The following is a 17,013-nucleotide window of genomic DNA, read 5'->3' as shown; positions in this document are numbered from 1 at the left end:
TTGGAAGCCCTGCCACAGAGAACATTGACTATCTCGTGATTAATGTATGTTGCCATTGATGTTGAGAGCATTGATCTCCAAAGTGAGATGTGTGCATCTGGAGTCCTTTTAGGATGTGAGAAAATGGCAACACTTTTTATCTTTTTTGTTTTTTTAATTATCCATAAGAAGAAGTTTGGTAACTAGGAGTTAGGATATGAAATGAAACTTCTTTTTCAGACAGGATACTAGAGTTTTTAACTTTTTAAAAACATAATCCTGTCATAAACGTTTGTATCTTATAACTTTTGTCATTAAGCAAAATATTGTAATGTGGAAGGATATTAAAAAAGAATCCTTATTAAACATATCAAATAATAATATAAAATAAAAGTTTTATTAATAACTGATTTTACTCAGGGCTTCTCCTTAGATCTATATCGACAGTATTCAGCTTGTTCAAGGATAGATAATGCTGGGAACTGAAAAAATATCTTTCTGGAGGGAAAAAAAAACAAAACTAGCCAGTAATATAATGATCTATGAAGGAAAGCAACAGGGAGATTTGGTTAATAACTGAGTTAAGCCAGTCTTTGTATTCAAGTCCAAGTTAGTCTTGTGTAGTCTAATGCCTTTAGGAGCTTGGATAGAATGAATGCCCCAGGATTATGTTTGGTTTCTTTGAGTAGAATAGTAAAAAGTCTAAAATTGACTGTGGGCTTTTGCATTTTACTACAGACATCCCTCGTTTGTTTGTAGAGTGGCTTCCTTAACCCTGACAAACATTCTAGATGTTATATTAACAGTATTACTAATAACAATTCTTATGAGTGCATTTGAGATGTGCCTATAACCTTCCTTTTCTACACTTTGAGTATATAAAAATAAGTTGGGTAAAACTTGATAACAATCTATGAATGACTATTTTGACTTACTTCATTCTTGGGCTAATGTTACTTCTGATTTGAGGACTAGCCTCTTAAAAGTAGAGTCTTCATAATGAAATAGAAAAGTATTGCTGGTAAAATGGGATTCAGACTGTACACATGTCCTGAAAAGAATTGAAACACATAAAATACAAAGTTGATAGTTAAGGTTTCAAAATCTGTGGACTACCCTGGGTGTAATTAGCTCTATGAACCTAAGAAACAGCTTTCAGAGGTGTTTCCCTGCCAGAAGCAGGAAAGGCTTCTTCAGTAGGCTTCTGCCCAGGTATATTCTGGTAAGTATTATGAGCATGCGTAGAATGGAGATGATTATCTGCTTTAATTTTAAAGATTTGCCTGGGCCCAGCTGTCGTTCCTGGGGAATTTCACGTTTAAAAATCTGCCATTTTAAGTCAGAGTGCTGGCTTGTTTATTTTCAATGGTAATTGATCAGGGACTTGTACAAAATCATGCAAGCAAGTTTATATGGAATATACTGGAATATATTTTGACCTAAGTAGCGCTTTACAAGCCTAGGGATGAGTTGAGTTTTGTTTTGTGCCTCTTAACACAACTGCCACATTTATCTCTTCCTGTGGGAGAGCTGTGTGCTCAGAACTCTGCAGGAGTGGCCTTAAGCTGGTGGTCCCACGTGTTGCGCAGAACTAAGTAACTGTGGAGCAGTAAGGTGCAGACGTCTTGAATTACTGGAATGTAGAACTGTGACGAAATCCTCAGCTTGGAACTGTTTCCGCTTTGGGCTGGGCAGCCACCCACCTTGCAGAGTGTCTCCGGATTCAGTGACCAGAAGCTTTAGAACAAAAACTGACCTGTGGGTCCTTAAAAATCAGAAAAAGTAAATGAGAGCTCTAGGAGAATACGAAAAAAGCAGCCTATAAAGTCATCAAGATGCAGCCTTTATGTTATTTTCATCCTGATAACAATAGTAGTGTCTGTGCCCTGCTTTCAGATTATTTCACAGACTCTTGGGCTTCACCAACTTTGTTGTCTGGAGATCTCACTGTAGTATTGCGGACTGCGACCTTGATTTGAGAGTAAGAAGGGCAGAGCCTCTCTGGGTTATTCCTTATTCACATTAACTAGCATGGTCATGGGAAGATAGTTTTTCTTCTTTCCTGCCTCGCTCTCTGTTTGAGAACATGACTGTTTTTTTTTTTATTACTTAAACAGAAGGATACATGTTTAAGTAATAAGGAAAAAAAGAGAAGAAAGCAATAAATCACCTTAGTAACCACCTGAAGATAACCATTGCTTTTTAACTTTGGGGAACATCATTTCAGACATCTCTGTGTATCTCCAAATAGAAGAACGGATAGAGAAATGATGGCTGAATGACTAGCTGGGAAGATACGAGGGGGAGAGAGAGAGTGTTTGATAAGAATGGGGTCATACACTTTTTAAGCTTAGGTATTTATTTTAAATTTTATTTGAATTTAACAGAACAAACACTTACAACTGAAGGGAATACCTTAAATAAGTGTTTCTATACTATAAAGATAGTAGTTACTAAAAGATCAAAGAAAAATAATTAGAAAAACAAAAAAATTACAAAAAACATTCAGAAGTTAGAGTCGTGTTATTATTTCTGCATTAATTAATGCCTTGAGAGGTAGAGGCAACTTTCCCCTCCTTCCTCTCTTCCCCAACCCCTCACTTGAAAATTTTAACTTTATCAAGGTTTGCAGTATTTGCTTTCTGTCCTGCAGTTCTAGTGCTGCCAATTGTTTATTTAGTCTTGGACTGTTCAGTTCCTTCTGATTTATTTATTAGATCTGTAATGATATTGTCATAGTTCTCAGTTTGTTTCCTTAGTGCTGCAATTTCATTTTTCATTTCATGCAATGTGTTTGCTCTCTTTTAATAAGTTCATATTGTTATTTTGTATAACAAAGTACCTATGGAAAATTATATTAGGTTTTCTTTCAGAATAAGTGTTTTGTCTTATCTATCTCTCACATGTTATGTACTTTCTCCACCCCCCAAATCTATTTCTGTACAAATTTAAGCATATTAGAGTTCTAAGAATCTGTCAACTCATTTTCTCTTTCTAACTTTTGGGGGATGAAGTAATTACAGTGGGGTTAGGAGTCTCAGTTCTTGGCTGCCACATTTCAGAGTTTATAATATACAACTATAATTCATCCTTATTCAGTGAATGGTGGAATTTTTTACCTTTTGTTTTTCTTGACTTTTTATTTATTTTGTGAGTTATTTTAAGGGACTGAATTTGCCTGGTTTTGCTTCACTCTCTCTCTACCTAGAAATCTTTAGGAATTCAACAGTTTAAAATACTAACCAATTTTTTATAGCACTTTACCAGTTAGAATTTTCTTCTTCACTGACTGCTTCTTCCTCTATCCATCTCCTTCCTCTCCTCCCTTTTCCATTCTCCCCCTGGTCATTCCCTCACATGTATCTTACTAACATATTTTCTTGGCTCCACTTTGAGACTGTGACCAGACTCTGACCACCCTCATCACGTTCCTAACTGCTACCACCCTGGTCTAAGCCACAATGACCTCTCACCTAGATTGTTCTAGTAGCCACATAACTCATGTCTTTCCTCCCTGTAGTCTGTTCTCCACATAGGAGCCGGAATGATCTTTTTGAAATGTGACTTGGCTCTTATCATTACTATATCAGGATCTCCTCACCTTGCTTAGAGAAAAGCCAAAATCTTCACAGTGGCCTGGACATTTCTACACGGTGGCCCCCACTCTGACTTTTTAATTTTCTTCCATTTTCTTTTCCCGCACTTCATTCTAGCTACTCTGGCCTCCTTATTCTTCTAGTATGTGCCAAATGTGCTCCCACTTCAGGGATCCCTCTGGAATACTCTTTTGTCAGGTTTTTGTACATCGTCATTTCCTATAGATCTCCTCTCAAGTGTTCACAGTGAGACCCTTTTAGCTATGCTGTAATAATCGTTGCCCCTCACTCTGGCATTCTCTGGCCTCTTTACCATGCTTTGTTTTTCTCTGGAATATCCACCACCACCTGACGTGCTCAATATTTATATGTTGTCTGTTTCCCCAACTAAAACATAAGTTCCATGAGCTCAGACTCTTGATTGTTCTCTGCAGTACCCCTGACACCTAAAACAGTGACACATTGTAGTCACGAAGCAATTATGCATTCATTGAAATGAGTGAATGAGAATTCAGCCAACATCTTCTGCTACCAAACCAAAATTATTTGCTTATGTATGTATTTGAGGTTTACATATACACACCGTGATAGAATGTATTTGCTTCTCTTCTGTGAGGACAGTCAGGATGTTGTTAATTGTCGTCTGTGGCACAATTACTGTATGTTGGCGCTAATTTAAAAAAATCTTTTGATTGAGAGAAAATAATTTGACAAATTCTTGATGCTTTAAAATCAGTACAGTCTCCTAAAACACTGAGACAACAGGGGAGACGGCTTCCTACTGAATTAGGAATAACACTGCAGTAAGTGATGTGGAAGTGATGGGTAGGTTTGCATAATGGGCCTTTTCCCTTGGGGTCTCTAATCATGAAGAAGGAATGTTTGGTATAGTCACATGATTTTTCTTGTATTTTAGAAAAGCAGATTTCATGAAATCTAGAAAGTAAGCCTTTATTATTGTGTGGCTAAAGAATTAAAAAATCAGTTACTTCTAAGGGGCTGAAATTTCTAAAAATGGTCATTCTGTCTGAGCACAAATATAAGGAACAAAAGTTTGCCTCTGACGCCTCTGTCAGATGTGTTCTAATTAAAATTTTAAGGGACATAACAAATGACAAAATAATGTCATAGTCTTGTAACTCTTCTTTTAGATTAAGCCCAGAATGATTTGAAAATGAAGAAGCACCCAAAGACCACAAAATGGATTTTTTTAAAGTTAGTTTGGAGTCAGGGGGAAAAAATCCAATCAGGAAATGATGGAACCACTGCTTGGGAAAAATGATGTAATACTAATATGCCACAGAAAGAAGGCAGATCTAATCAGCTCCCATTTTGTTTTGTTTTCATCTTTTCTGTTAGAACAAACAATGATTGGGAACATAATTTTCAGTCCTAAAATATTATCTTTGATATAACTAAAATAAATGTTTACTGATAAAAACATTACTTTTGAAAAGCAGAATCCTCCTCTTTTACCATATTCTCACAGGGAGGGACCTAACATTTTTCTGAAAGGGAAATCACAGTCCCTGCCCTGTTATGGAACTTGTGAGCTATTTGGAGCTAGGTTTGGGTAGGATAGGAAGGCAGAATTGTAAAACACTAGGCAAACCTCTGTTTAAGCAATTTCAGGATAAAGTGGAGTGATACACACCTACCTGATAAAGGAATTTCAAGTAAGAGAAAATCCTTACAGAGAAAGGATTAATCTGGGAGGGCTTTATTATGAAGGCTAGTCAACCTTGAACTGTTCTTTGAAGACAAGTAAAACATTTTTATTAGAAGAAAGGAATACAGGAGAGCATTTTTCATAGGGATAGTACAGTAAGAAGAATAATAGTAATAATAACTTAACTCCTTGACTGCTTTCACTTTGTGAAGAACTGTTCTCAGTGGCATTAATATTGCAGTTATTTGTGAGCATAGTAGCTTCTGCCATATTATCTCATTTAATGTCAGTTCTCAAGTGCTCGTATTAGTTCTTATGCTCATTCTACAGATGAGGAACTAAGGTGCTAAGGGACTAGGAGCTGCAGTAGTCACAGCGCCTGGCACATAGTAGGTGCTCATTCAGTATTAAACAAGTGAATGAACGTGCAAGCAAACATGCCAAGTTATGCAACTAAGTGTTCAACTCTAGATTTGACCATGGCTCATTTTTTTTTTTTATTCTTATGTTAATCCCCATACATTACATCATTAGTTTTAGATGAAGGGTTCCATGATTCATTGTTTGTGCATAACACCCAGTGCTCCATGCAGAATGTGACCATGGCTCATTTTTTAACCTGCATGCAGAACAGTGAAATAAGTGAAAACATTTGTGTACAGAAATACGATGGGTCCAGTAAATGAAAGGGTCTGAAAAACTGATGGATGAAGACCAGTTTCATTGATGAGATCATAAGAGGAGTAGAGTGTTGAGGGTATGAGCCAAGTCCTTAGAGGCAGGGGTCTGATTTTAAATCCTGCTTTCTGTACTTACGAGTCGTATTACCTTCTCTTTGTACCTCAGTTTTTTACAGATGCCAAAAATCTGTGAAATGGGACAGTGATCCTCTCCTAATAGGAAAGTGGGATTAAGACGAATAATACATGGGAAGTACTTAGCATGGGTCTGGGCATAAGTAATAATAAATAACTCTAATAATTATTACTAGTAGTTGTGGTCCATTAGAAAGGGAAATCACTCAATGAAAACAGCCCAGAGAAATTTGAATCTGGCAGTGGTAGCCAGGATGAATTAATAGATAAGAGAGGAGAAACAAGAATAGAAAGTTGTGGAAGCATTGTAGGTATCAAGCACTACCTGCAAGAGAGAAGTTCGTATGAATGAGAAAGGGGGGGAGGGAGGGTGAATGAATCAAAGAGACACTGTAAAGACATAATCAGAATGTAATGGTAAATTTATCAGGCATTTTATATCTTTTTGGAGAATTCTGAAGTCATTGTTGACAACTTGTCATTGGAATTAGTACTTAAAATGCCCTTGGCTTGTACCTCAAGCATACCTCAAGGCTCAAGAATGATGGTGGTTCTAATTATGGTATCCTGAATATACTGGCAAAACTTCTTTTTTCCCTTCTAGCCACCTCACCACGACCAAAATAGTATCAGTTCTTTTATCATGAGATCTAAAACAATCCAAGTTTTGGTGTGTTTTGTTTTGTTTTGTTTTGTTTCAGGTAAGTCTTGAACAAGGGCTGCTGATTGAAACTCATTGTCTGTTTTATTTCAGTGCAAGCAGCTTCTGACTCAGTCTGTAGACTCCAACAGAGGGAGCAGGAACGAAAGAAGGTAAAAGTAGATCATTTGGCTAATGGGGCCTGTAACTCTTAATATCATCATATTGTTAGCAGTTGCTTTTGATTAAAAAAATCTCCAAATTTATTTTCTTTATGCAGTGATTTAAAAATGGCTAATTCACTGAAGATAATGTTGAGGTATGAGCACATGATTGCCCCATCCATACTTTTCTAATTCAAATTGCAGACCTCTTTTTTCCTTTTTCAACATTTCCATGTTTTCCCTGAAAGTGATATTTGTCTGATTGAGAACAGAGACTAAGACTTTTACATAGAACAAAAAATACCCACCGGATTGGAAATATAATTCTTTTATTTAAGCTTGAAGTATTGATGAGTATATTTCTTCTAGAAAAGGAAGCATTCATACCTGTAGATGGGTTATTTAATGAATAGTCCTAAGAGTATGTGAATCACTTGCTAGGTAGTGCTTTGCTTATTGAAAGTATATCTTAAATAAATTCAGATATGGAAAAACAACACAAGAATTTAAGTTCCTGTGATAATTTGCTGTTTTCACTTACAATTTCCATAAAGTATTTTTATAACTTAATCATTGTTCTAAACTAATAAAGATATACTTTTTAAGAAATATTGAAAATACTAAATCACTGTGAATATAATGCCTTTTATGTATCAACAAGTGTTACTATCTCCATTTCTCTGGAATGGATTGTGGTTAATCCACAATAATAGTTCAGATCTGCACTGTATAAAAATGCAGTGAAATAAACCTTGCCAGAGTTTAAGTTTCTACACCCTCTGTTCAACTCTAAATATCGATATAGAGTTTAAAAATTCAACAATTTGGTGAATTGGGCCTTACTGAAAGGACTTGACACTTCAGGCAGGTGGGAAGACTGCCCAGGAGGAGTAGGGTCCTAGCAGGCTGCGTCAGGAAGCAGGGCCCCTGAGCGTGTTGATAAAATGGCAAGGCAAAGCCATGCTGGGAAATCTGTCAGAGTGTAGTGCTTGCAGTGTCCAGAGAGCACTGTAAAGGCAGGCACTGGAGCTCGTGTGGGCCATGCCAGGCTGGACAGCAGATATTTTTTAGTTCTCTACTTTGCGAGGTGCCACTGGGGACGAAAGATTTTAGTTTGTTAAGTTGAAGGCAGTTCATACACTCAGGAACTAACAGTCCAGAAGAGGTGTCCCAAACTACTAACACAAGTATGATGTAGGATAAAGTAAGAATTGTGGTCAAGTTACAAAGAACTTTGTAGGATCTTGGCAAAAGGAGTAATGTATTAGGAAGATGGTGGCATTCAAGCCCAACCTTGATCAGTGAGTAGGAATTCAGTTGATGGAGGATGGGAAGAAAGATATTGTAGGGTGAGGGGTACAGTGTAAGCAAAGACAAAAGGCTGTGAGGTCAGTAGTCCCACGCAGCTGCTATGTAGAGGATATAAACGGATATTTCTGGAGATGATTGTGGAGAATCTTGAATGTTTTATTAAACAATTTGTGGTTGAGGGCACCAGGAGCATTTCTGGTTTTGAGAAACAAATGCTATTTGATAGAACACTTGCTGTACTGGCTGTTACTGTAAATAAGCAGTTCTCTTGGTTTTCAGAATAAAAATTTTAAAAAGTGTTCTGTGTAGCATGTTACTATGTGATTTAAGCAGATTCACATCAATATGCACTCATACATTATTGGCCCTTCTTCCTAAGACATTGTCAGAACAGTTAGGATTGTGATGAAATGTCAATTCTTGTCACTCTTGAGCAGAACTAACCTAAAATTAAATTATAATTGGAATAGTTCCTCTTGTCACTTGGAACTTTCTCACATTTGGTGTATTAACTGTATATAAGTAGGAAAACGACCAGCTTTGGTGAGAAAATACCTGGAATCTTCTACTTCTGGTAGTTCCTTTGTTGGCTAGCTGTATCCCCTTACACAAGTCCTTGAGCTTCAAGCTCCGCATCTGCAAAATAAGTACCAGTTATACTTATCTGATAGATTGATTTTTTCTACTTACCAGATAAATTGTATTATATAATCTACGTGAAACAGCTTTGCAGATTGTATCCCACTCCTAGTGGAAGGCACCATTTTTCCCCTGCCAGCTCAATTATTGTTTAAAGTGGGTGAGAACCCTGCTGTGGTCTCTTAGAGTTGGTGAAGCACTTGAGAATCCCACCTATTCACGATTTCTTAAATTAAAAGATACTAAGTTACTGTACTGTGGTTTGAATAAAAATGGCCTCAAGAAATAATAACGTTCTTAGATTATGTTAGTCTTAAATATATTTCTTATAGGTATTATGTCAGAGAATGTTACTGAACTATTTCTTAATGTGGAATACACGTTAAACATTAGTATTTTAGAATGTACTGAAATGTGTTTCACTAAGAATTGGTATGGCATGTACGAGGCTAGGTGTGTAAGAATCCACTCTGATTATTTTCTTTTCTCAAGATAATTTAATAAAATTCATCAGCTAAATGTTACACAAAGATGCATTTCTCAGACAGTGCTCAGAGAAAAGTAAACATTCTTTATATTCTGCAGGTCAATAAAGCTTTAGTCTTTGTTTCTTTTTTAGTGCTTGTCTAGTTAGAACATTTGAAATATGTATCTTTAACGACCCTTTTTTTATACTGCTATATCTGATTTTTGCCAAAACTGACATGGCAGAGGTTTCGGATTACACATATATAAGAGATATAGACATAAAGTTTAAATTTTCATCTAGCAAATGTGTACAAAGCAAAATTGACCTTTAGCTGGGTTTTACAGTCTCATGTTGATTGTTGCCCTTGGTTATACTGCTGGCTAGCTACATTTTGTATATTTGAATGGCTCTCAGAACAAAGAAAGATGGGAGTAGTAATGGAATAAAATAGACTATTGCCATTAATCTTTAATTCTTTTATGTCAAGACAATATGTGGAATTCTGTGGGAAGTAAATTGTGATAAACGTCATTCATCCAAATTACACTTCCCACAATTGATACCCAAAAGTACATTCAGAAGAACAATAAATGCACATTCCCCAGTTATTTGACATATGTCTTGAAAACTACCCTCTAGTACAAAGTTGCATTTTGGAAGCTAGCATTAAAAGTAATGAAATGCAAATACAACTAGTTTAGAAAATTCAGTGACTTAAAAATATACCATCAAGGGAAACAAGCTGTTAATACCTGTCAGTAGTTTAAACTTAGGTTCATGCACACGTGTCAACTTTTGAAGCCATATTCGACCAGACTAGAGATGATAATAAAGTAAATACAAATCTTTTGATTCATCTTGTCTGCAGATACTTACTAGATTTAGTTACACCCCTGCATGATTATTTTCATAAGAGCAACAAAATAGCATATACATTGTTCGTCACAGAGTTTGAAAATGCAAAGGAATAGCTCTTATTCTGACACTTCTTACTGAAGTAAATTCTTTTTTATTTTTTGGTAAAATTAATGACAGTGTATTACTGACAGATGTTTGAAAGGGCCTTTTAGGCCTTAGTTGGCTTATTCAGAGTTTTCCCATAGGCCAGGGTGTCTCAACCTCTGCACTGTGGACATTTGGAACAGATAATTCTTTGTTGTCATGGCTTGGCCTGTGCTTTGTAGGATGTTTAGAAGCATCTTTGGCTTTTACCCAGTACATGCCAATAGCACTTGCTCCTAATCTGTGCTATGATAACCAAAAATTTGAGGGACAAGAGAAAATTAAATGGTGTTTAAACCCCCCCATTAAGAATCACTGATTTAGACTATAGTATATGCAAAATTTTGTTCTTATTATGTATCCAGAGTTCATTTATAGACCTATTCCTAGACATAGTTTGGCCTCAGGATTGGCTTCTCTTTAAATTTATCTCTAATGAGATTATCATTATATATATATATATAAATTATCAGTGTACAAGTAGTCTTTTGCCTCCTTGGTTAAATTCATTCCCAAATATTCTTTTCAGTGCTATTGTAAATGGAATTTTCTTAATATCCTTTTTGGATTGTTCATTATTAGTATATAGAAATGCAACTGATTTTTGAGTTTTGATTTTGTATCCAGCAAATTTCCTGAATTTGTTCATTCTAGTCGGTTTTTTTGTGGAACCTTATGGTTTTCTACATATAAGACTATGCTGTCTGTAAGCACAGATAATTTTGCTGCTTCTTTTACAATTTGGATGCCTTCTTTTTTTCTCTGCTAATTGCCCTGGCTAGGACTTCTAATACTATGTTGAGTAGAAGTGGCTAAAGCAAAATTTTGTTGTCTCCTTCCTGATATTAGAGGGAAAGCTTTCAGTTTTTTGCCATTGGATATGATGATAGCTGTGGATTTTTCACATATTGGCCTTTATTATGTTGAGATAGTTTCCTTCTATCACTAGTTTGTGGAGTGTTTTTACCACGTAAGGTAAAAAAAGTTCGTGTCTTGAACTTTGACTAACACGTTTTCTGCATTAGATTGAGATGATTAATGTGTTTTTTTCCTTCATTCTGTTGATGTAGTATATTTTATTCATTGATTCTCATGTGTTTGAACCATCCTTACATTCCAAGAACAAAATAGTGTATGACCCTTTTAATATGCTGTTGAACTCAGTTTGCTAGTAATTTATTAAGGATTTTATATCAATATTCATCAGGAATATTGATCTGCACTTCTTTTTTCTTATAGTGTCTTTATCTGGCTTTGGTCTCAGGACGTTGCTGGCCTCATAGAATGAGTTGGGAAGTCTTCCCTCCTCTTCAAATTTTTTGAAGAGATTGAGAAGGATTGGTATTAATTCTTCTTTAAATGTTTGCTAGAATTCACCAGTAAACTCATCTGGTTCTGATGTGACTTGATTTTTAATACCACATGCTCTCATAAACTCTTGCTAGAAAAAGAAAAACTATTTCAAAGTTAGTTGCACTTTTGTTTTGAAAATTAGCACATATAAATCCCTGAGTGGTTCACATTGTGTGCCTATAGACTTTTTTCTGCCTATTCAGACATATTCAGTCCGTTTTTTTTAAAGCTCTTAATACTTTTGGAAATTGGAATGTGAAATACTTGTTAGTTTCTGTCATTTTTTAAAACAGTGCCAATCCTGAGACTAATAATTTAATATATTTGGTTTAAACAACATTATATAGCAAAAAGAGTAGAAAACTGGATTTTTACTCTTGATTCTACCTTGTTCTAAGTGTGTGTCCATGGAAACATGTCTATATAGGAGCAGCATACATACCATATTTGATACCTAGAATAGACCATTTTTTACCACTCCTCCCAACAAAATTATGTTTAATATAATAAGCCTGATGTTAAAAAATAATGACGAACAAAAATGCAGGTGGTGGTGTTTTTGACTTCATGTATGTAGTCACACCAGTAAAAAAATAAAAAACTTAAAAAGTACTATAACACCAAAGAAAAAAGGTAAGAGATTAATAAATTTAAGTACATTGATTATTTTTTGAAAAAAAAAAAAAGGAAAAAAACCCTGTTATCTACATGTTGTCTGTTATGGTAATGAATAATAATATTACAGTTTGCTTTTGATTCTTATGCAGATTTGTTAATAACCTCATTGAATTGATCTTTGACTATTCAAATTAAATAAATAGTATAGACAGATTTATTAATGTTTTGACTCACAGTTGATTAAAAATGCTTTTTTATTATAATTTTGAAAAATTTCTTTGACATGAAGCAATAGATACATAGTTCAGAAAAGTTTTAAGCATAAGTCTGGAAGAGCTTCATAAAAATCATGTGTCACAATAAATTCCAGAAATTGCAATACTATCTTTATTCTTTGGCAGTCATTCTAATGGCTCCCAGTATCCCCACAGTATAAAAATTTTAGGTATAAATAAAAACATACTCAAATTTAAGTCCAAAAATTGGTCATGTAGAATAATGGATTTGAACTGACTCACATTTTATCTGCATTTGCTTTACTGTCATTGTTTAAGTGTAATAATATTTAATTCCCCGGGGGTTAGAGGGGCTTAGTGTCTAAAGAAAGCTGAAATGATTCTGGACTGCTTGGTATTTACTTTGGAAATAAACATGTATAGCCAACTTCATCTTTGTCCAGGACTGGTTATGTAACTGGAAGTCCTCTAAATTAACTTCACTGTAAAATACAAAATTTATTAAAGGATAAACAATAAAAATGTGTTAATTTGAAACATATTATTAAAATTCAACAATAACTTCAGTAATTGTTTAGAGCTTTAGACCAGAGAAAAATTTTTGATTTAGTAGGAGTATTTTATCACCGACATTTTTCAGTATCGTCAGTGGCTGGTGATGATACAAAACAGTCTTTCATTTGTTTGTGTCCTTGATGTAAATTCTCTACCGACAATACACCGTCTTACTGCTTGCACCCAGGGCGGGGCTCCCCCACCCTCCTGCTGTTGCTGTGCCCCTGGTACATGGTGTGTCGTTACTGAAAAGAGAAAACTGCAGACCCTCCTGTGTAATGCGACTTCATTGTGTTGTTATTAAAGAGATGCATTTGTACAAACATCAGGAAATAATCTTTAGTACTCACTGAACTATTAATAATGCCAGGAAAAAGGATACTAGAGAAAGGATTTGGTGTGTATGTGGGGAGCTATCACTTCCTATCAGACTCAGATGAAGCTGTGTGACTCTAACTATAGTTAGATCGGATCATTGTTTTCAAATGTGTTTTAATTAAAGGAACACTTACTTCAGACTGAATCTCACGTAGAACCCCACTTCTTGAACATAAAAGCAGAATTGCTGTTTCTGAAGGTGATGTGCACAGGTGATGATCGTCTGCAGTTAGCTTAGTATTTATAAAAGATTTTTCCTTATTTCCAAGAGTTCTTTGTAGTTGTGAACAGATTGATTGGCATGTCGGGCCAAGTCCTTGGCTTCTGTAACTTCCTCGTGTATGAACTGGGGCGCACGCTGACGTCAGAATGGCTTCAGTGGAGTTGAGGAAGTATTGTGACAGTCTGTTAGGAGGGGCCTTATGTGCTGCTTTCGATGAAGCAGCTGCTCAGCTCCTTGTCATTCTATTCCAGTGAAGTTGCAACTGGCCAGACTGCATTTCCTTACATTTTGAATAGCTGTACCCTAGTATAACCTTCACTCCTCTCATACAATACTTTCTAACTTTTTGCCTAGGTGATATGTAAGATACAGCTAATTGGGGATTTTTCTGCTCTTACATACAATAAAACCTTATGGGTCTAGGAATCTTAGAAAATGAAACATTCCATCTAGCCACGCTTACCACAAAGCTGAGGTTTTATCTTCTTCAAGCACACCACTTTTATAACTTTATTTTGGGGGGACATCTTTAAAAACGTATTTCATACTTTTCTGGTTTTCATAAAAAGAATTTTAGGCTAAATTTCTTTACGAATTAGGAATTATTAAGAATAGACAGTTTTACATTGTGGTGAATATGGGGGTGTCCTCAGGGTGGTAGAGTGTTTCTCTGTAGGAAATGCCCTCAAATACTGTGTGTTCTAAGTTTTTGTATCTTTCTTCTTCCCCGCAAGGCTGATGCCTATCATTTCTTCCTACCTCATTTATCAGCATTTCTTTTCTAATTTGTGACTTTTAATACAGTGTACTTTTGGAAACCAGTTAATTAACATGATTAGAACTGTGTGCAAAGTAAGGTAAGTTAATTCAGAATCAAAAGAGCTTTTCATGAATACTGCAGTATTTGTAATTGGACTTTTTGGTATCTTTTTTTTCTTTTGATGGATTAAAAGACTTACCATATAGTTCTCAACTAAATTTCAGATAGATGTTATTTCCAGGTAGTCAAGTGTTATTTATTTATGCAAAGAGTATGGTATTGTCAGTACATGAATATAGAAACTGCCCTTTTTTTTTTTTAAACTGATTGTTAAGAATGCAAGATTGCATGACACTTATTTTTTTTTTTTTTATTCATTTGAAAGAGAGAGAGCACAAGCAGGGGGAGAGGCAGAGGGAGAGGAAGAAGCAGACTCCCCGCTGAGCTGGGAGCTGGATATGGGGCTCGATCCCAGGACCCTGAGATCATGACATGAGTGGAAGGCAGACACTCAGCTGACTGAGCCACCCAGGCGTCCCTCATAGCACTTACTTTTATTAAAAGTGAGAAGCTAAGATAAAATAAGAGTGACTTCATGAACTTCTTGGTAAGAAAGCAAGACTATATTTTCAGCTGGATTAGAGAGTAGTCAGCATTCAACTTCTTTTCACCTGAACTGTGAGGCCAAGAAGTGATCTATCTTACATGAAAAAGCTAGTTGGATATATATGTTTTTAGTCATAATATTCTGAAACTACAAAGTAGACATACTGATAATTAGTGACATCTTAAATTCTTTTCTTAGAGCCAAATGGTAAATAGTAGAATCATCAAGGAGGATTGAATTGAGAATAGGAACGGGAAGGGGAAACTCACTTTTATTTGAGTTGCCTGTATTGTTCAAATTATTACAAGAAGCTATTGCTGAAATTGAATTATTAAAACTAGGAATGCCTCGGTGGCTCAGTCAGTTAAGTGTCTGCCTTCAGCCCAGGTCATGATCCTGGGGTCCTGGGATGGAGCCCTGCCTTGGGCTCCCTGCTCAGTCGGTGCCTGCTTCTCCCTCACCCTCTGCCCCCTCCCCCGACACATGTGTGCACACGCACACACGGGGTCTCTCCCTCTCTCAAATAAATAAAATCTTAAGTAAATTATTAATTTATTAAATTAAAATAAAAAATTATTAAAATTAAAGGTCAAAAAATAGGGAAGATAAAAAGTGGTTTGATCTTCCTTCTAGATGTTTTGCTTATAATTTGTATAATAGTGATACTAATTTTCATTAAGTTCCACAGGCAGTGAGCTAGGAACTTGACATGTAATACCTCTGGTCTTCATAAATATTTATTTATGAGTATAAAGTATTTTCCTCATTTTAAAATTAAAGAAACTTTAACTTGCTCAGGGTCATGCAGCTGGTAGCAAGTGAACCAGAATTTGAAGTGAGGTTTATATGCTTCCCAAATCATCATTTTTCCATTGAGTAGCACTGGAAAAAGTGCTCTCTGGTGGGAAGTGGAATCAGGGCCGTTGCCTTGTGGTCCAAATCACAGGGTCGGCTGAGCCAATTATGGTGCATATCTTAAGAGAATAAAAAGAAAAGAAAAATCTATTAAACAACATCTGAGTGTGCATGTTTAGTATTTTCTGTATTTATTAAAAAATAATTTACAGCTAAAGCAGGATCCCATTTTGAGAAAGTTTATTTGCATTTTCTTCTCTCTTTAGTCTGACTGTGACTTTTCTCTTAGAATATAATAGTTTTTGCTAAAGTACCATGAAAAGAGTTTAATGAACTCCATGTTTTGTTCATCTTTTGGAGAATTACAATCCGTGAGGCTGAAAAGTTAAAAAGTAAAGTTCTGAATTTTGTTTAACCTGTTTCCTAAATTTATTGCCACCAGCAAACCCCTCCCTAACCCTCTCTCCCCACCACTGTAGTGCCTGTGCAGATCCTAGGGGTCTGTGGCACATATTTTAGGGGAATGTTTGACTTTAACGCAAACTTCAGACTCACTCCAACCTCTTTTCACTTGAAAAGCCTCCATGCAGAGGAAGGTCAGATCACGTTGGCAGGAAAAAGCTCTTGTAATAGTTGTTTTTGTCTTGTAAAAGAGACTTTTCCTACCTGTGTAAACCTTCCTCTGGAAAGATCCAGTTCACACTTTGGATAAAAAAGGCATAGATTGGGTGTCACAAAGACCTAAGTTTGAATCTGTAACTTAATAGCTGAGTGACCATGGAGAAATACATTTACTGTCCTTAAACCTTAATTTCTTCATCTGTAAAGTGAAAATAATGTAATTTTATAAGAGCAGTTTTTAGGAGTAGATAAGATATGCAAAACAAGTAGCAAAACCATGCATTTCGGAGATACTTAGAGAATGATGGATTTATCCACCTTTTCATCCTGCTTATCATCATCTCAGATGAGAGAGAAAATGGAGCAGCAAGGACACGATGACAGCATGAAAACAGTTCCCATTTTTTTCCTATTAGCTATCTTTTTGGTGTGACCAAGCATCTGGGCACCAGTATGTGAGTATACCAGGTGTCCTGTTTTCATTAGAGTGCTGGAATTTATAATGATTTTAGGTGCTTTATAA

The 17,013-nt window shown here is 35.7% G+C and overlaps 1 protein-coding gene across 2 annotated transcripts in view; it reads left to right on the top strand.

Annotated features, from left to right (window-relative positions):
* Positions 1 to 17,013, top strand: part of BLOC1S5 (biogenesis of lysosomal organelles complex 1 subunit 5) — a 42,796-nt gene that overhangs the window by 23,168 nt on the left and 2,615 nt on the right. For both annotated transcript variants that reach the window (XM_044917418.1, XM_021696996.2), the window contains one exon: positions 6,814 to 6,872. In XM_044917418.1, coding sequence (XP_044773353.1) covers positions 6,814 to 6,872 — 59 coding nt within the window. The remainder of the gene's footprint in view (positions 1 to 6,813; positions 6,873 to 17,013) is intronic.

The sequence above is a fragment of the Neomonachus schauinslandi genome, chromosome 8, assembly GCF_002201575.2.
Source record: "Neomonachus schauinslandi chromosome 8, ASM220157v2, whole genome shotgun sequence".
Taxonomy (NCBI): domain Eukaryota; kingdom Metazoa; phylum Chordata; class Mammalia; order Carnivora; family Phocidae; genus Neomonachus; species Neomonachus schauinslandi.
This window is presented reverse-complemented; position numbering and strand designations above follow the sequence as displayed.